The 20,554-nt window shown below is 38.1% G+C and overlaps 1 protein-coding gene across 6 annotated transcripts in view; it reads right to left on the bottom strand.

The window, feature by feature from the left end:
• KCNIP4 (potassium voltage-gated channel interacting protein 4) overlaps positions 1 to 20,554 on the bottom strand; it is a 460,075-nt gene that overhangs the window by 329,153 nt on the left and 110,368 nt on the right. The window contains exon 1 of one of the 6 annotated variants that reach the window (XM_069792712.1): positions 19,747 to 19,969. The exons of the other annotated variants lie outside the window; for them this stretch is intronic. Within the exon in view, the coding sequence (XP_069648813.1) occupies positions 19,747 to 19,834 (88 nt within the window). The 5' untranslated portion in view covers positions 19,835 to 19,969. Of the gene's footprint in view, positions 1 to 19,746; positions 19,970 to 20,554 lie in introns of those variants that run through there. 6 annotated transcript variants of the gene reach the window in all.

The raw sequence follows: 20,554 nt of genomic DNA, 5'->3' as shown, positions 1-20,554 counted from the left end.
ACATATTATAACTCACTTGGATTAGTATTCACAGGTTGTGGTTGAAATAATCTGTGATTCATTTTGTAATGTATGCTCAAACTGAACATTATTGTCTAGGATACTCAAAAGTCTATTTTGCAAAGAAAGCCTTTTTTTCTTTTCTCAAAATACATAAGAAATTGTGTTTTCTGGCTAGTTTCCAGCCATTTTCCTGCCAGCCTTACTCTCTCTTTCTCTAGATCTCAAGTGAGAAATAAGGAAACATCACTGGAAAACTTTTATGGGAAAAAAACCCCATGAGAATAAACAGGTAAGTTTACTGTCAAAAATAGTCATAACTATTTTCAGCCCCTTCTTAAAGACACCTTAATATCCCTTACTAAGTAGTTCAACATTCCTGAGGAAAAGGGGAGAATGATAGTCACACTTTCAAGAAATGAAATAATACAGACTTGTATTTTTTCTGTACTAGCTAAACATGAAGTTACACTTGAACTGAGTACCACTAGCTGTCTCAAATCTTTATCCTACACTTGTTTCTACACAACTGTGTTTTGATGGCCCAGACAGAACAAATTAATCCTGTGCCAATCCATTCAAAAATATGCTATGTGGTAGTACCAAGCATGGGCTTTACAGCATCAATGGTCAAAGTTTGAGTTATCCTTAAACTATACTGTACAACCAGAACCAATGTCATCACTTTTAGATGCAATTAAGTTCCCTGGCAGCACTGTTGATTAATGTATATATTAGCTCAGAAGGCTAAGCAGGCAAATGGCATAGGTCCAAAGGGCATAAGGGAAGCAAAGATTTAGGGGGGAAAAAGTATGTAAGTGAACCAAAAGTTATAAAAGCAACAGTAACTTCAAAGTGAAAGGATATGCTAATTCAGGTTACTCTTATAATGACATATTGCTAGCATTTTGGGAACAGATGTACAGTTCACCATATAGAAACGACCACAACATCTACTCAATTAATTGAATGCCCTCATTAACCATAACATCCTCTGTGGACTTCATGGAGTGCAGAAGACACCTTGACAAATTAAGGTGTCTGTTTTCTAAAAAATGTAAATTTGGGTTAAAGTAAGTAGCATTAGAACTACTTAAAGTTCTAATTTAGCAGAGATTGTGAAACATTGTGGAAAAAAAATTGAGAATTACTCTGGATTTTCCCCAGGATTTCCCTCATCCAGGAAGCTCTGTTTAAACACCAGGCAATTAGAAATTTTGTAGTTTATTGTAGACTTCTCATTTGGATTGTTTGCTCATTTGGATTTCAGATCCATTAAAAGAAAATTCCATGCAAAAATTAATATCTTAGTAATAATATGCTAGTTAAATTAATGAAATAGCACCATTATACGGTACTAACCACGAGCAGGTCATACAAACTTCGGTAACTTTTCTGTGGATTTACACGACTCTGCCTTATTACAGAAAATTGCTTGGAAGTATTTTGTTCCCAGTTTTAATTTTTTCCCTTAAATCCCACAGTCTTACATGTTTGTAAAACTACTATTGCCGAGTCCCATATTCAATTTTATATGACAATCATTGTCTTGATATGACATGATTCTGCATAGGGTTAGTTAATTTAAGAGGAGTATATTTTCCTGATAAAATTATTGTATTAATACTGGGGATCTCAACAGCAAGGACACTTAAGAGTCATCAAGACAGAAGAACCAGAGTTTTCTTGTTGCTGAACTAAGCTACAGACAACAATTTCTTGACACAGGCAGGAGTAACTCTCAGAAGACAACCTGACACCTTTCCTGAGATGCTGTTAAACGTAAAAGGGTTTCTTTATTCCCAGGAGCCTGTAGTAACAGCCTGTCTATGAAGCTAGAAGCACACTTCGTTTTCTAGAACAAAGGGTAGGCAGCATTTATTCTCTGAAATTTTCAAACAGAAACATGATGCCAAAAGAAGCTCCTGTTTCAGGTGGCAGCAGGAATGAGACTCCGTATTCTATTTTACTTACATTTACTTAAAACCTTCAGAGCTGTTTCCCATCCAGTATACTTTTTTATTCTCTTCTGCCTTCACGCCTTTCATGTAGATTTCCTTCCACACTTGCATGACAGGATGGCCACTGCCAAAGCACTTTTATCGACCTTTCTGCTTTGAAAGCTGCTAGAAGCCCTAATGCATTCTCTCTATCTTGCTTTTTATCATCAGAGAAGCAAGTTCCTTTACCCAAAACTCAGAGGAGTAATTGGCCTCAATTAAAAACTGGCAAAAAGCCCAAGCCTGTTGACTTTCAAAGCATTTACAAAGAGACCAGTTGTTTACACCAGGCTTTTCAGAAAGGTAAATGAGGATGGCTTGTAAATTAAGGGATAGAAAAAAGCAGGGCAACCAATCTTTGAGAAATTTGACCTAACCACCTGGAAGCATCTTCTACAGTGGTTCCAATCATCCAGTGCATATTACTCAAAAGGCAAATAGAGAAGGCTATTGGAAGGCTGCTTGGCTCAGAATGATTTCCAAATAGCATTTAGTATCAAGAACAAAATTTATGAATCAACAAAAATAATTCTCATAAATAAAAGAATAAAGTGCAATTTCTGTAAAGACAGGGAAGAGAGGTGCAGAGGGCTCAGAAACTTCCCCCCCCCCCCCCCCGCTACAAACACACAGTGGGAACAAAGCAGCATACTGACAACAGCTGATCCCAAAACTAGGTGGCTCCTATAGTTTCAAGCTAGCTCAGCATGAGAGGGCTATAAGATTTTATCAAAGAAAAGCATATAAGAACTAAACAAGACCATAAATAAGTAACCAACTTGTCTATCTGTACCTCTTCCAAGTTCAGAGTTAATTTCATAAAATTGAGGACTTAAATTCTGATGACAGACCAGACTGCGATTTAAGACAAAACAAAGACCAGTAGAAGACCCCAAATAAACTTTTGTAAAGGAAAAAGTGTCCCTTAGCTCACAATCAAGCTGTCAGAATGAAAATGCTCTTTGTACTGAATATGAAAAAACAGAAAACAGGTCCTGAAGCAGAAATGCATGCTTACCATTAACTCAAAAAGCCTGTAAGCCAAAACTCAACAGCAATAGGCAAAAAAATAGCAATTTTAGCAACCCCTTTACAATAAAACACCATGCTTTTACCTAGCTAATGCTTCATACACACCATCTTTCATCATTGTTATATCCAAATTACCACATTTAGAAGGATCATGCTGCAAGATTCTAACAAGAAGGTCACTGCATGATCGTCATTCCACCCCAGACTATTGAACAGTACTGCTTGGGACATCAACCTGAAAGCAAAGAAGATCTTTTAAGTGGTCAGAGTTGTACAAGCCCATAGGAGCAAGAGAAAAGGTAAAAGCAGTGGACTCAGGAGATTAAACTCATAGTTTGCAGGCACTAGCTAAGGAATATGTGAACTTAACATATGACTAATAACAAACTGGAAAGACACAAAAATAGCCATTGCTCCGTTACAAAGCAAACCTTTTATTCAGTCAAGTAACTGCTTGCATTGCAGGGGCAAGAGAACAAAAGGCTAAGAAATGTGAAGAGCTTTTCAGGTAACAGAGAGCTCTCGAATATGGCAGAGAGCTGCTAAAGTTAAACCACCCAGAAGCAAAGGGCAGAAGGGTGAAGGATTGAATTCTTCATTTCTACTTGAACATTAAAAAACCCAACCAAACAAACAATGCAGAAACTGAACAGTCTCTTTAAGAAAAAATATTTTTTGGGTGAAAGTAGATTAGTATCTTTCTACGATACTCAATACCTCAGCAGAGTCCTTCAAGTCCATTCTGAAAACAGGCTGCTTGTATACGCTCTGAAACTTTTCTTGCAATTTTTTTTTTTTAATTTCCTAGTTCAGTTCTATTTCTTAACTGAGTGGTAACCATGAACTGGAGATCTAGCACAGGGAAATAAGCTTTTGAGGATATAGATAGCACTACACAGGACCTGCAGAAATTAAATATATACTTAAGATATTTATTACATATTTATTAGATATCTTCAGAAAATAAAGAGCCAGCTACAAAATCCTTGCAATTTGGGTACAGGGAAATCCAAAGAAAGAGTACTTTGCATCTAATTTTTCTCCTCCCATTGACTTATAGCAGTATTACACAAGAAAATCCAATATATATTGGAATAAAACCAAAAAGGATTTGAGAAATTGATGAGATAATCAAAGAAACCCCAGGCCTGAAGTTTCCTATCGGTAAATAAATAAATAAATTCCATGGCCTATAACATGCTAGAGACATTTCTAATGCAATATTCTAAGTATGCCTTAGAATACATTTTTTATTTTTTCTAGTCTGAACTTTATTAAACTCCTTGCATTTTTTCCTAGTACAGATTTACCTAATAAAGGCAGAAATAAATTAGCACAGAAGAAAATAAACTTTTAATTCAGTAAGTTGAGAAAAAAATGAAAGCCAAGTTACACCATTTTCTATCACTGAACCATTTTTTTCTATAACATAAAGAAGCTGAGTTTCTGGGAGCAAACCCTTGTACATCATAGGAGATACCACACAGAAAAATGATCACCAGCTTTGACACCTTAAATGTCTTGTGTATTAGTAACTGACATCCATTTGGGGGCCTATTCTTTGGGTTTTGGAAACATTTCTCTTACTTGGTGCTTGCTAATTAGATGTTTGAGAGCAAGACGCACCTGTCATCTTAATGTCATTCCATGGCTTGACACAGGAAAAAAAAAAACCAACAACCAGAAACCAAGGCCATAATCATACATTCCTAAGAATGCCAAGAAATAAACAAAAAAAGGGAATATATGGCCTTTGTGGGTAAACATATCCCCCTGGAATTTTTTCCCACTGCAGTTTTGTATGGCATATCTATAGAAATGGAAACACCAAAATGCAGATCTTGAGTTAGGGCCCATGCATTTCACCTTTTACCCTCTACCTATAGAGTCAAAGCACCTTTGCCTTCTGGAATCCCAGTCTGCAGTGTAACAGTTACTGCAATATGAAGCACATTTGTGACCCTCTGAAAACCAAAGAATCATGCACAGGCATTAGTATGACGGGTAGATACCCTTCTGTCAGCAGCACTGTAAAATTGAAAAAAACAAGCAAACCTTAGTTTAGCGTCAGTTCTACAGTTGACTAGTTAAAGTCTTAAGGGAGGGGCAGAATTCTTCACACTTTCTTATTTTTCTTGCAATTTATTTTTCAAATGATGATGCAGGATAATGGAATTGTTCAAAATACAATTTTAAAAGAAAAATACAAACCCCAGTAAAAATTATCATCTTCTAAAAACAATGACCTAAATGTAAGTTTAAAAAGAAAACTCATTTTTAGGACTTATGATTCCTTTTTTTTTTTTTAATAGTACAGAGTGAAACAAATTAAATTTTATAAGCATCCATCTGGGATTCAGAATGTTTGATTGCATTTTTACAACAGACTGAAATGAAAATAAGTAGTTTACTTTTGCAGTTGGTACAGTTCTATGCCTGGAAATTTATCATAGTTTGCCATGTAATTTAAGCACTTAATTCCAACAGCTACTGCTCTCAGCCTAGGGAGGCAGTGAGGAGAAAAAAAAAAACCCTATAACAAATTACACATGATGAATTTTTAGTAGCCTCAATATGGTTTTTTGTGTCACTAGGAGACAGTATACAGTGCAACAGACTGCCTGAAAGAAGAGAAGGTTAACAAACTGGGTAGTAAAAAGAAGAGGCTGTGTGAAAGGTGACCTTCTGAGAAGAGGTATTCCAGCCTCTGGCTGGGATGAGGAAAGGCTTTTGACTCCTACAGAATTATATTAAAAGTAGCTTATCATTCACTCTGAAAGAGAGTTGTCCTGGCAACTTTGCTTTGTATTGAGCCATGTGATGCTGCACTTATGCATTTGTATGCCTTTGACGTAGCTTCTTGATTGGACTTTTCAGGAATCCAGTGCTGGGATGCTAAGTCTTTAATCCTACATCATAAGACAGATACCAAGCTACTTAACTCTACCAGAATTACTTCTGCTCCAGGACTGCAAAGGATCAAAGCACAGGCAGCAGTTTTATCAGTGTTTTCTTGGACTTCAGCAGAATGTAGGCACCAGACTCCCAATGTACTTACCCATGGGCTGAAATAACTTGTCCTTGTCGGGAATTGCTGGTGGAACAAAAATCTCAAACAATAGTTTTGCATTCTAGCTAGTCAACCATGCCTTGTTTTAGAATGACAGATCTTTAGGACTGCCAGTAGCATCCATGGAAGAATCTTTGCAAGACAATATTGTGTCTCCCAAAGCACTGGACCAAGAGTTTCATATTTTCCTCATACTGTGTTTAGAAGAAATTCACAGCAGCTTACATAAATATACTCTGCTTTTTTAATGTGTTTTAAATACCTTGTTATTCCAGTAGAAAGCAAAAAGAAAATTTAAAAAATAGCATTAAATTCATTTAAACAAATGAGTGGCACGCAGCAGACTGGATGTAAGGAGAACACTGATCTCTCGAGGCAGGTCTTGTGGCATCAGTTCCCTTCAGGATGTGTATGACCTCTTGATTTGGATTCAGTACTTTAAGACAGCCAATCTTTAATATGTGCATTTCACTCTGCTCTCTCTTAGCTGCAACTCTTGACAAGGTAACAGCAAAACAAACAGATGACTTAAGTAGGATTTACAGATACATTAAAAAAAAAAAAGGACAAAGGCAGGAAACGCAGTAGAAGTAACTGGTCATACATCACAGCAGAGGAAGGTTACAATGGAGTAGTCCTTATGGGGTCAATGCTGAAGCTGCTCACGTTCAACACATTCCTAAGTGTTCAGAAAAAGAGGACGAATAATGAAGCTATCAAAAGCCGGTTTATGATATTCAGTGAAGGGTTAGTGCAAGAACTGCAGAAGTACCACATGCAGCTGAGGGACTGAGGGATGAAGACATGAAAGACAGCAGGGAGATGAAACCACGTAGCCAATTTAACATGAGGCAGGTAGGAAAACCAACTTTCACAACATAGGGGGATGAACTCATTACAGACTACGAGGACTGAAAAATGGAAACATATCCTCATAATTCATACTTCTAAGAAAACATTAGCTTAGCAGCACTTCAAAAACACCCAACAAACACAACGTCTGGAATGATTACAAAAGTATTAAAGAATTGAAAAGCAAGCATAAACAACTGTTAAAACAGTGGGTTTGTACATTTTTAAGTACTACAAGACACCCCAGATTCTCTAGGCTAAAAAGGAGTTGGCAGAAAGTAGCAAAAGACAAAGCACTTAACTGTATGTAAACAGCTGCCTGCACCACCTGAAGAAAGCACTGTGAACTCCAAGAATCTGAAATCTTAGTATATCAAACCTATCCCACTGGCAAAAGCCAAAAATAAGTGGTGCTTAAATGGATAGAGATAATACAGCCAATTCAGAAAATCTAAGCTGAGCACTACTTGGCTTCCTAACTACCGACCTTTAGGAGTGCTTCCTATACCACATTCAATCTGCAGGGAGCTGTAAGTGCAGTGAGGGTCTTCCATACTGCTTCAGCACGTGAGTGGGCAGAAACATGAAACAGAATATATGAATGACATATTCCACCAGTCATCACCTTTCCCATGCCCTCTAGACACAGTTATATGTGTTTGAAGGCATTTTCCTTCAAATTCAGCTCCTCTATGGCCCAGCTTGCTAAGGTCCCTGCATTGCACATCCCCTCTCTCACAGCTCCCAGATCCATAGGCACTCCATGACCTGTATTTCATGTTTGTGATTCACTGTGGTGCAACCATTTCTGCCTCTTATCCTTTGCCCTGTCAGACTTTAAAGTTGGTCAGCACACCTCCAGGTAGGTAGACAGGTAGTTACAGTGTCCCAGTACCTTACTCAATCTATTTAAGTGTGGAATGCCTCATCTCCAGGTGTACGCTTTGGTGATATATTTTAAGCAGTTGTGTTGCAATACTTTGCAATATTACTTTGGGACTCCAGATCTGATATTTGATGCAGATCAACTAAATGTAAAAAACTAGTAGTACAGAATATAAGCTAAAAGATTGCACTACTTGGAAAGGATAGTGTTGTAAAAAAAGTCTAGAACAAATTTATTTTTTGTTTGTACACTCATACATACAATGAGACAGTACCTATTTATCTTACAGGTAAGCTGTAATAGAAAGAAAATCTAAATTTCCTCAAGTGTAAATTTGCTCACTTTGATCAGTAGCAATACAGCTAAAATTGCATGCTTAAATACATGTATTCAAATAAATGTCCATCTTGTATTGAAGTAAACAGTCAACATAAAAGCACTGAAAATTTTAGATACTCTATTTTATGTTATTACATGGTATTTTCCTTCTCTCTTTACTAATGAGTTCTACCTGGTAAGACAGGAGATACATTATTATTCATACTCTTAAAAAGAAAAGGGGGGGGGGGGGGGCGGGCACAGGCACATAGCAAAATGCCTATTTACAGTGTCAAGATGAATGTTTAGAAGAATTTTATCTCTTTTTGGGCGGCAGTTTTCTCCCTGATGAAAATTAACATCTTTTGCTATATGATATGACTTGATTGATAAAAACATTTCACCAGACTAGTCGTGAATGAACTGTCCTTATTCCTACACTGTCTCAACAGGATGACATTTCAATTACTGACACAGTATGATACTGTACAGACAAGACGTAAGTAATTTAATAGATCGGTCCAGAACTTCCTGTAAGCAATACATACAATTCAATTAGTTTCTCACAATAGACTACAGCAGTTATTTGAGGAGCTTCAAGCACTTCATCTGGTAAGTCTTCACAGGGGCAGGAATGCCCTGCTGTTTCCATTCACATCTGTCACTCAGCATTAAAGTTTCAGAGGGCTGTGAACATGGACACAGGGTATGCAGCGGCACTTGGATTCACCTGTGTGTGGCAAGAGGGAGAGGGCCTGAACGACACTGAAATTTCCAAACCCAGCAGTCAGGGTAGCAGACGCGTCAAAGTGAAGGGGAGCAGTGACTGTCAGCCACCGCCAGCATTTCAGTCTTCCCCGACCTGGATTTTAGTTACTGCTGTAACTCTGTGAACTGAAGAAACGGTCTGGTTTTGAAGGAATAAATATTTCTACGCTGTATTTTAGAAAAATCACGAGTTTGATCATTTTGCCTTCAATCTTACAGCTTCAGAGGACTGAGAGTTAAGACGTGACACTATGCTGTCCCCTGTTTCTCTTGGTCCAAACTCTTCATTGGTACGGATTTGCCCGTGGCTTTATACCAAGGACGAATCTGTTACACAATAACATAGATGTATCAGTGTCTGTGCATATAGGGCACATATTTGTATACTACTGTCACTCCTTTCCCCTCCATCTTCTCTCCTCACCCTCACTCTCCAGGGTATGTGCAACTGTTTTACTTTAGGTAGGTTTTTCTTAAAGTCTTATTTTATATTTTCCCTTCTCTTTGGCATTACTTTGCATCTAGCTTGCTTTGGTTGGTTGCATTTTTAGAAGTTATTAGCTGATTGAAGAAATTAAAAAACTTCTTGTCCTCACTAAAAAGTCCTGCCGCCTTTTCAGGGATCCTGAGGAGCTATGCACAGAGGCTACTCAGGAAAGTCAAATATTAATTAATAAGTAAGGTAGAATAGTTAAAATTAATTCAGTCTCTGTTGGGACCCTCTCATTCAGAATTAAAATAGACTTTGGTTTAATCTCCTTGAGAAATGAATTATGCTAAATTAAAATAAGGCCACTTCAGTTCCGATACTTCTGAAATGTAGTAGTTCTACTTAATTTGAATTAAAACTGCACATGAAGACAATTCTTTAGATTTGTCTTCTAATTCCTTTCCTGAACTGATAATGGAAGAAGTTTACAAAAGTCGTGTTAAGCTGCTCTTGAATTGCTGTACTGCAGCCTATCACTGGTGTTTAATACCTGTTTGTCTGGAAAGAAACTTACGGTATTTTCGGGTAAATGACTAAACATATATAATCATTAGACTCACATTTACAGTAGTTAAGTAATTTCATATGTATTTTCTACAGAAAGTTCTACAGATTTTACTGTCATGGATTCCAGAGCCATCATTGCTAGTGAATTAGATGGTTAGAGTACTAACCGTACCTGACACGAGAGATGCTTGAATATGAGCACATTTAAAACTCGTAAGTGAAAACAAAGAAAGATTGTTTAGAAGGGGGCTTGTTTAAAAATGAGTATACTTAGACATTTTGAATACATATTTTTAGAAATGTAAAAATCATAACTTTTCCATAATCCAGGATAATATAAATCATCAACATTAGCAGTTACTATACATACTCTACTTGATTAAAACCAAACTTGAATTTTTTTTTCTCGAAGCTGGACGCATCTGAGTGCGTGTGTTGGTATCACATCTGACCAGCAATTCTGCTCTCTCAAGTGCTGCAGAAACCAGAGCCCCCACCTCACATTATGTCCTCGTGCCAAGGGACTCATGTGAGGAGAAAATCTGACCTGGGATTTTAAAGAAATTCTTCTCCACCTAACATAACGTAATGTAGCCATTAGACTGAAAAATCTCCAGACAAACTTTAGAGGAGCAAGTGACATAAAAGCCTAATTCCTATTTTCAGAGTTGACTAAGGAATCTATCTTCTGCTGACCTTTACAAATATTACCATAAATCAAATATAAATTATCACCTGCCACTTATTTTTCCGGAAATTAACTTAAGTTTACCATGGCTGTACACAGAAAAGCCTGCACATCACAAATGCTAAATGCTGTTTGATTTTAATCACATCCCTCACAAAAGGGACTTAAAAAACAACAAATCTGCCAATAAAAAGCAGACTAACAGAGACACAAAATTTAGTACCTTATTTCAGATTTATTCAATTTCCTAAATTAATGAAGTACGGGTGCTGATGAAAACAGACTTTTTTTTCCCCTCCCTATCCCAGACTCTTTTAATTTATATTTAAATTTAATTACACTGCCTAGATGGGCACTCTATAAAAAGATCAAGAGGGTAAATCAAATTATTACCAGTTTTAAAAGCTAAAGAGCCTATTTGATACCACCCTATGCCCAATAATACTGTATATGCTTATTTTCAGATTATGTAGTCTGAAGACACAGTAATGACAAAACTTCATTTGTAAAATTATGGTATCAATATTATTTGGAATAGAACTTCAATTGCAGAATTAATGGCACGCTAGAGTTCAATACCGAAGGGTAGTAACAGGAACACAGGGTCCCTAAGAATATCTGCTGTAGCTTTAAAAAGATGTTTGGAAAATAAAATCTTTAATTTTTTGCAGTATTTTGGTGGAGTGATCCCCGTATAAAGGTCAAAGTGTAAGCATACTTGCACCATGCTACGGACTTCAGTTAAAAATACAAAGATGTAAATTAGCACTCAAAAAACAGAATCTAAAGGTAACATCTTAGTCAATGTTTAGAGAAGCAGCTGATCAAATTTGGACAGCTTTTTGCAGTGGAAAGTTCAGGTGTTCAATTCCAGAGAGCTGTTGGTTTGTTTATTTGGAAGTAATTTTTTAATAAAACAAGTATTTCAGTTTTGGAACCGAGAGAGATATTAAAGTGAATTGCGTGCTCTTCCCTGACAGACTGTCATTATGAAGACACAAGAGGCAAATTAAGAGTTCGGTGTCAAACTAAGTGTGTCACTCCAGTCAACATCTAAACAAATTCAGAGACACAAAAATCTGCAAGCTGAATTTAAATGAATCAGGCTATACATGGAAACGATAATTGTTAAAAATACATATAGTCTGAAAACACCTTAAAGCAAGTAAAGGCCACCACACCATATGGGAAAGAGAATAGTGGTCTGTTGACAACCGGTGTCACTATGTTATTGCACACGAACAGGTGAGTGCCAGTGTAATAGGGCATAAGGTTGGCTTTTGCCATGGCCACGAAGCGGTGTTAAGTTTTATCAGTTCTATCATTTCTACTGGCTGTATCAGAGCCAGTCACATAAAACAACCAGTTAAAGACTGAAGTGCTGTTAGCACATAGTTCAGTGCCCACATACTTCCAAGGCAACCTATTACTGCCATTTTCCAGATTGTCCATTTACTTCATATCCAAACACAGTATTGAATTGGCCATCACCTATCTCTAATGTTCTTAAAAGAATTCAAAAAATGAACTATTAAATGGGCAAAATATTTTTTGTTAATGCAGGTTCACATTCAAGATAGCTCTTGCAGAGTCTTTGTTAAATATGAACAAGTGGTTATCCCAGTTTTTTAAGAGACCGCCGTTCATTAAACTAAAAGTTAAATTACATACTATTACTGCAGTCATCTAAAAACATATGCATATATTGTCATATTTGGGTGAATGAGATTGTCAGGGTTTCTCATTTTTATTCCTAGCTTGCATCTTTCACTTAACAGCCACAAATGAAACTATGAAGCAGATCCAAAAATACAGGGGTTTTCATTATATGTCTTAATACCTTCATTTGAAGGATCATCTATTGACACTGCTACTGATAGGATGAGTTCATCTGCCCTAGTTATCCCTGTTTTAGCTATTACATACTCATCTTGTCCATCGGTAAGTTTCTAATCCCTTCTCAGGACATTAAAGAGTACAATTGCCTGAGGGGGTAGGAAAGTATTCAGACATAAGGCTAGTCTTGTGGATTTGCTTTAGGTCTTCAAGCATAATCATTTGTATTCTCATTCACAGCCAACACTATGACAACAGAACAAGAGCATTATTTTCATTCCAGGGTAAAATATATGTATATATTAGGTCCTAGAACTTATGCTAAGGCTATTCCATATGTGAAGCCTAACAAACCCAAGATATTAAAAAAAGCACATGCAATGATTTTTATAATTAGGCTGTAAAACACTGTCCGAAAAAAAATGTTTCAGTTGACTTCATATTGGTTTATAATTCCATGCAAACTACCCGTTTTAAACTTCTGGTGATTGGAGGAAGGGACTCAGGAGAGATGATTTAGTTGAGAACACTTTTTAGGAAGAGGTAGGCATTACAACTGTTAAACTGTGATACTCTACCACCTTTTGAAGCAGTGATATTATTCTAATTGCAGAGAAGTTTATTTCAACATAAAAACATAAGAATGATTGTATTGGTTCAGACTAAGGATCCAACTAGCACAATATCCTGTCTTCAGCAGCAGCTATTAGTGTATGCCCAGAGAAAAGGAGAAGCAGGACAAGCATATTGAATATTTTCCCCTAACACTTTCCTAGCCACGGACTATTTTCATTTTGGGGGATTTCTTACATGTACTACAGTTAATCTAGTTAGTGGCTCCCAACAGATTTGTTTTGAAGTGCTTTCCCGGCTTGTCCCTCTGAGCTCATGCATAACTTTTTGCACTTACAACACCCTTTAGTAAGGAGTTTCACATGTTTATCAGCCCCAGGGTTTCATTCCTGACTGGTAATGGTAAGGTCACCACCTATCCATTTAGACATAAAGCTTATTTTGCGCAGCATGCAACACTTCATGTTAATCTACATTGAATTTTATCCGCCATTTTACTGTCTCAGAGAATCGTTGCATAAAAACTGTCTACAATAGAAAGTCCCTGTAAAATGAACAAAAACTCAAGAACAACAAAACAGCCTGTATACTCTAAGGTAGTACTTATTACCATCTGCACCCAAATTTCTGCTCTAAGTATACTCTATTCCTTACTGCTTCTATACTCCCAAGTTACTCCATACAATGGTTCAAGGAAAGGTACACACACAGTTAAGAACTGCATTATATTGCATAAGGCTGAGATAGTCTTAATGCTGCCATTTCCTAACATTTTGCATGCATAATTTGGTAACATTCTAGGAGTTCCTTTAAGAATATTTTTAAACATAATGTCAAGTGCTGTGTCCTATATACAGATGAAGTTTTAATATTAACTTTACAAATGATGTCAGTAGTTTGGACTCTTACAAGAATGTTACAGAACGTAGGACTTCCAAAGGGAGATCATTAAGGATAGCTATGGGATGCTTTTCAATATGTCATTTGTAAGAGAAGCTGAACTGTATCTTTCATTATAATTAAGATTCAGATTCGGAATGAGAGAATAAAAACTCAAACAATCTTTTCAAAAGAAATGGTATGCAGCATGGTAACTTTATCTGTCCTTTTCCCATTAACATACCGCAAGAAACCTTAAGACTTCAAAGAAGACTCTTTTGGAATGATCTAGAAAAAAAAAAAACCTTTTTGAAATAGATGATATGATGAAGTTAATGTGTTAAAAATATGGGAGGTTTGAGTGAAATATTTAAACATATTCAGGAGAATATGTTTAAAGATTAGGATATTGCGTTTAGAGCCCCTACTTCAAGATATCCTTCTACCCACAGAAATTTTTCACTACTGCTTCAGTCTTCTGTGATGTTCAGTCAATCTGCCATATGCAGGATTATAAAATGTGAAGTTGAACCATTTTGTACAACACTGAGTTTTGAAGATACTGCTTAAAGGAAGAGAGAGGTATGCAAATTGGGGGAAGCAAAGGCAGTCTATCTAGACCCTTTTCTGAAGAGGGGAAAATTTATAATCTGTGAGTGCTTAGCAGTGATTTATTAACATACATTTTCTAATTACTTACATTACTTAAAATCTGAGTGATCTTCTACAAAATCGCTAGAAGTTCACAGCGGGTCTGCAGCTGCAGCATATGAGAGGTATATAGCTAGGATTGATTTTTTTGGTGAACAAAAGAAATATTTATAATCTGCTCGAGCTTGAAGCAGAATGTAGCATAAGTGCACTAAGTTATGGCATTCTCAGCATTTCCCAAATTTCTTTTAACCTAAATGCTAATTTCGATATATCTTCCTCTTTTGTCTCAGAGTACTGTCTACAGTATAGCCTTCTTCTAAACAACAAGCCTGTAGGAGGGGTCCTATTTCTTTATGGTAACATAAAAAAAGGTGCTTTCAAAAGCCAGGTACTCAACCATGCAATAAAACAAAAATCCTAGCAACATTGTAAGAGGACACAGGCAAAATTCAACTCATATTTGCCAAGAGGACTTAAAAAATAAATTTAAGTTGGGGGAGGGTGAGGGTGGGGATGTTTGATTGGTTGGGTTTTTTAAGGTATTCTTCTCTCAGTATCTGATATTTTACATTTAGGTGTCTCAGTCAACTACTAGTACAAAACCTACTCAAAATCCAACTTTGTAACATTCCTGCATCCACCACACCCTTCCACAAAAGTGATTTCTCTCTGAGGTAGACTAATAGCAAGACCACACTGGCGAACGTTATCAATACTAATCAGGAAATTGAGAAAGCATAGAAGTACGACGCAGAACTTCAGATGAAATCTTGATTGGTTTCTTTGAAATTAATGAGGCTTCTTTCCCTAAACAGGACATGACAAACATGCACATTAGAACTTGTGCAATTTTATGTAAGAGAGCAAATGCTGCACCTCTGTATATGAAAAATACCTGAAACTGTAGAGGTTCAAACTACCTCACAGGCAACAGACAAGAGATGCAGACCTTAAACCTGGAATTCTTTTCCATTAAAAAAAAAAAAAAACAAACCAAAAAAAACAGATGAAAAAAGACTAATCAGGTTGAGGAACAATACTAATTTGGTATCAGAAGAACAATTTCTTCAGCAACACAAACCAAAAAAAGCATTTGGAAACGTATGAAGCCCATGTCTTCCCATGAATGTTGACATTTTAGCTTTTTCATGATTTCTTCAAGCTACAAGCTCCTTTTTAAATAATTTTTATGCAAATAGGATCTAAAATAAAAGGGGAACATCCTTTTCGCGTGCTCTCTTTGCCTCATGTTGTTTAGGATTATTTTGATGATTTGGATTATTGCTTTCTTTTAATTTATTCTATTTTTTTTTACATGTATTTTCAATAGAAGTTAATGGAACATTATTAACCTACATTCAGAAATGGTAATTCATCTTGGAATTACCTAGGAGCAGCCTTGGAAAGCATTCATAATAAACTGCTGTCTCGGACACAGACTTTAGGCACTGGTAGGCAGGTGAACTACAACTGTCGTGAGCCCCTGGATGCCTCTATGTTAGTGCCTCCCACACCTTCAGGTCTATGCTCAGATGGTATCTTCTTCTTGGCAGTAGGCTAGAAAATATTTCTGTGTGCAAACAGGCAAAATTTAAGACTAAAGACTACCTTCTGGTAATCTGGTTTCTCAAAGAAAGTGCCATCAGAAAGTACATCCTGCATTCACAAATAATTTTGGGGTTTTTTTAAACTAAGAAAAATCTCAAGCCTGTGATCAGTGTTATTTTACACCAATGGCATCAATCTCAAGATTAAAATAATAATAATAATAATAATAATAAATCAATCAATAGCTTAATCTACGTAAGCCTGGAAGAGTGAGATTATTTCAGTTTGTTGGATAAAGTACAATTCCACAGCCAGAGCTGTTCTCCTCTTCCTTCTTTCCTTGTAAACACATATGCTAACTGGGAATTTGAATCTGTCCTGGAAAACCTAGCCTCCTTTATGGCATTTAGTATGAATACTTGTGAAAATTTTCCACTGAAGTCAATGACAGTTTTCTTTCTATCATCTCTTTAATCCCCATACTTTATCAGTTGTGACAGTTAAGAAAAATTTCCTAACCATTGCTCTGAAACTATGTTTTCTCCATTTTAAAATAATTTGCCATCTATTTCTTGATCTCACAGTGATTTATCGTGTTATTTATAATATACAAATTCACGTTGCATCCAAAAACTGAAACATTCTCAAGGGCAGCGCTAAGTTCTTTACAACAACGTTTCAAAGACCAGGCCCTTCCAACACACTTCAAGAGGCAGCAGGCAATAAAGTAGGAATTGGTATGACATTTGAAAAATGCTGTCTTCAAGTATTTGAGGAAGTCTGTTTCACTTGTGGAAACACATCAACTTAACATATAGCAGAAATTACGGAAAATGAAAAACTTTGTTTAAAAGACTATTTCTTTTCACTACGTTTTGCTGTCAATCATACTAACTTGCTGTAAAAAAAAAAAAAAAGTGGAAGAGATCCGGATGTATTCAGGCCGAGATTGCCACTTAAAACCCATTGTAAAGATTTATGCAACATTTACCTTCATGCAAGGGGGTAGTTTCATTAATATTGGTTACAGCTGAGTTGAATATTTACCACAAGTCCATGTTTATGTAGTATCACAGACAGCTATATGAGATAAAAATTATTTTAAATATTGAGATTCACCACAGAACAGGTCTGTAGTGCTGTAAATGGTTATGAAATGCCAGCAGTAAAACCAATATCCAACAGAGACTTCTTACTTGGGCCTATAGCCAGCAAATCATCTCCCTCCTAGTTCACTTTCTCTTGTTTTCTAATCAGTGTAATCACACCAACTACAGCAGAGCTTGTACCAATCTATACTGATGAATATATACTTCATCTACAACATGCCTACCCATACAGAAAGGAGGAATGGATTAGATTCAGTGCATATGCTTTTAACAATGTGTAGTTCCAACTTACTAAGTATAAATTAAACGTTAAAGAACACTTGAAAAAGAAACGGGGCAAATCATATCAACAAGTTAGTTAAACTGTGTTCACTATTGTACTTCTTAGTAAACATGTACATTTTGAAAATAATTGGTCACTTGAGTGAGCAGATTGCCTGCTTGTAACAAGCTAAATAAGCATACTTTTTTGTTTCTAGTAGCTATCCTACATTTTCTGAATGCTCAAGATAGAAACAGCAATACCTTTAATATACAAATTAAAGTATAAAACTTTCTAACACTTTCAACTAGGCTTCCTCATTCATCTTCATAAATTATCAACTAATTATCAACATAATGAATTGTGCATTAGATTTTGCAGGGGGAACAGTAACTGGTATTGCAACAGTTGAGGTTAATGAGTAGACTGGGCTATGCAAGAACTGAACAGTGGAGCTCTACCTCTCTTAACAGTTCAATAATTACCACATGATATTGATCTCACTTGCTACATCATTTGAACACAACAAAGTCTATTAACCTAATAACAGTAGTATGATACTGTCCCCTGTACTGAAAACAAACTGAAAATTTCCTAGGAAGTGTCTTAGTTCTTAACAGTTCCCAAGAGTAGGGTTTTTTTCTTGCTTGTTTCCTTTAAGGAAACTGTTTCATACCACTCTACTTGGCTTTCCAGTAATGTAGCATTGAAAATCTGCTGCTTAATTATAAATGAAAGAACTTCTTTTAGTAGAAACAGAAGAATCAGTATCCACAACAATTCCTGACAATAGTTTTGAATTGTGAGCTTAGAAAGCTTGCAGTACAAACGTCAGTCTGAAAAACAACGTAGTGTGCATCGTTTGCTAGATCGGAAAGGAAGAGCTTGGACGACTTTGTGAAAAAGGAGTATTGGTGTTCATTTCTAACATAGCTTGCTTCTTGCATCGTATGTTATTTAATTTCCATAGCAACCCACATGAGCAAGAAGCCAGCATTTTCAGAGAAATCTGAATTGAAAAATTTCACAAAAGAGAAACCACGATAGACTAGGAATAGTACAGAAAATAAAGTCAGGGAAATTCTATGTCACCAGACACTCAAAGTTACTAAGAAGCTGTATTAGATTTCCACAAGTTACAAGCATCCTATGAAGTACTCATTGCCAATATTTAGGCCATGATCTTTATAGAATTATAACCCCAAATCTGATAAATAGCACACATCAATACTCTAAATGATTACTGAAAAGTCAACTTTGCTCTCAAATCTTTCCATCAGTACCTAAACCTGAGAAAAAAAAAAATAAACAAAACCCAAAAACCAACTCACCATCAGCAGAAACTTTCAGAATACTTGTAGTAAAATGAATGGCTTTTAATTCTCAATAATGATGTTAGCAAAATTGGTTATTATCTGCTGATGCTGGACTTGCACCTCTGCTTGATGATTCTTCCAAGGGGGGGGGGGGGGGGGGGGGGGGATCAAGTCTAGAAAGAAGGGCAATTATATTTTATAAATACAGATGACATCATGTGAGCCATCATATTTGTCAGCTGTTGGGAACAGCCATAGAAAATGCTGATTTGTGAGAAAAGTGTATTTTCCAAAGTGCTAAGAAGGAAACTATACCATTTGTTCAGTCTGGCTTAGAAACCTTATCTGGTACTGTACAATTTGTCCAAGGTTACAGAAAAAAAAAATTACCTAAATAAAGGTAATAGCCTTTTTATTACCTAAATAAAGGTAACAGCCTAAAACAGCCGTTTATGTTTCAAATTCTTTTAAGGGCAAAACCCACCAGTGTTACTGAAAGTTTGGAACAAGACGCTATAACATCGTATTGACGATGCTTAAGCAAAAACAAGCCTCTGAGAAAGAGAACGTAGTCTCCTTGTCAAAGTAACTCACTTGTAGAAACACCGAAAATGAAAAGCGTAAGACGCATCCTTTACGACCACCAGGCGGATACTCCGCGTTACCTTTGACGTGCACAGGTGGACAGGTGAAAGCACGCACCCTCACAGCCCAGTTTGGATTCAGGTGCGTGAATGCTTAGCGAACGTTACGCTGTCTAAAAGCTGGACCGGAAAGCTCTATCCGTGGATTTTATCGCGTTCAGCCACCAAACAGCTCACAGCTGGCCTTTTTTTGCTCTTCCTCGCAAGACGAAAGGAATGACACCACCAAACAATGCCATCACCACCTTAACCCTTGGGCGGTTTTCTCGTTACCGCGCAGCACGGCTCGACTACAGCGGAAAAACAGCCGTTACCTGTGTGAAGAGACCCCGTGATGAGCCTGAGCAGGTACTGGGCAAATTTCAGTATTTCACGCTTACACCGCTTCCTGCAGCCGCTCATCGTAGGCGGGACGGTATTCCTCCGAGAGGGGCCGGAACACTTCGCCGATCCCGAGAGCCGTCTCCGCCACCAAAGTTCTGGGGCACTCCAGAGCCTCCTGCCAGCCGAGCCAGCCCCCTCCGACCTACCCCGGCGGCGGGGCAGCGGCGCGGGGCGCGGGCGCAGCGGCGCGGGCGCAGCCACACGGCGCAGCCACCGGCGCAGCCACCGCCACGGCCACCGCCGCCCCCGCCCCCGCCGCGGCCGGACCCGCCGGCAGGCGCTGCCCCGCGGGCGCGCAGCCCGGCGGGGTGGGGCGGGGCGGGGCGGGGCCGCGCAGCCCGCCCCGCGCGGGGGCTCCGGGTCCGTCCTCCCCCGTGAATCAGCAGGAGGCAAGCGGGGCCGGGGGCGGGGGGGGGGCGCGGCGCCCCTCCATCTCCGCGCTACACCGAGGGGAGGCGGGGGGGGAAACCCCCACCGGGCGGCAGAGGGCCGAGCCGTGAGGCAGCATCCCGGTGGCAGCCGTTGCGCCGAGGTGCTCAAGGTCGGAGTAGGGGACCGCCTCGCCCGCGTCTCACCTGCAGGGGTGACATCAGGCGCTGAGCTGGGGCGGGGGGTTCCCTCACCGCCTTCACTTTGCCCGTCGGCCGCAGGAGCGGTAGCCTGCTGAAGGTCAGGGAGACCCCGGGCCGCTGCAGAGCTGTCCAGAAGGAGGAGAGCAAGAGGAGCCCAAGAGCTCGC

Source organism: Haliaeetus albicilla, chromosome 1 (assembly GCF_947461875.1).
Source record: "Haliaeetus albicilla chromosome 1, bHalAlb1.1, whole genome shotgun sequence".
In the NCBI taxonomy this organism is placed as follows: domain Eukaryota; kingdom Metazoa; phylum Chordata; class Aves; order Accipitriformes; family Accipitridae; genus Haliaeetus; species Haliaeetus albicilla.
This window is presented reverse-complemented; position numbering and strand designations above follow the sequence as displayed.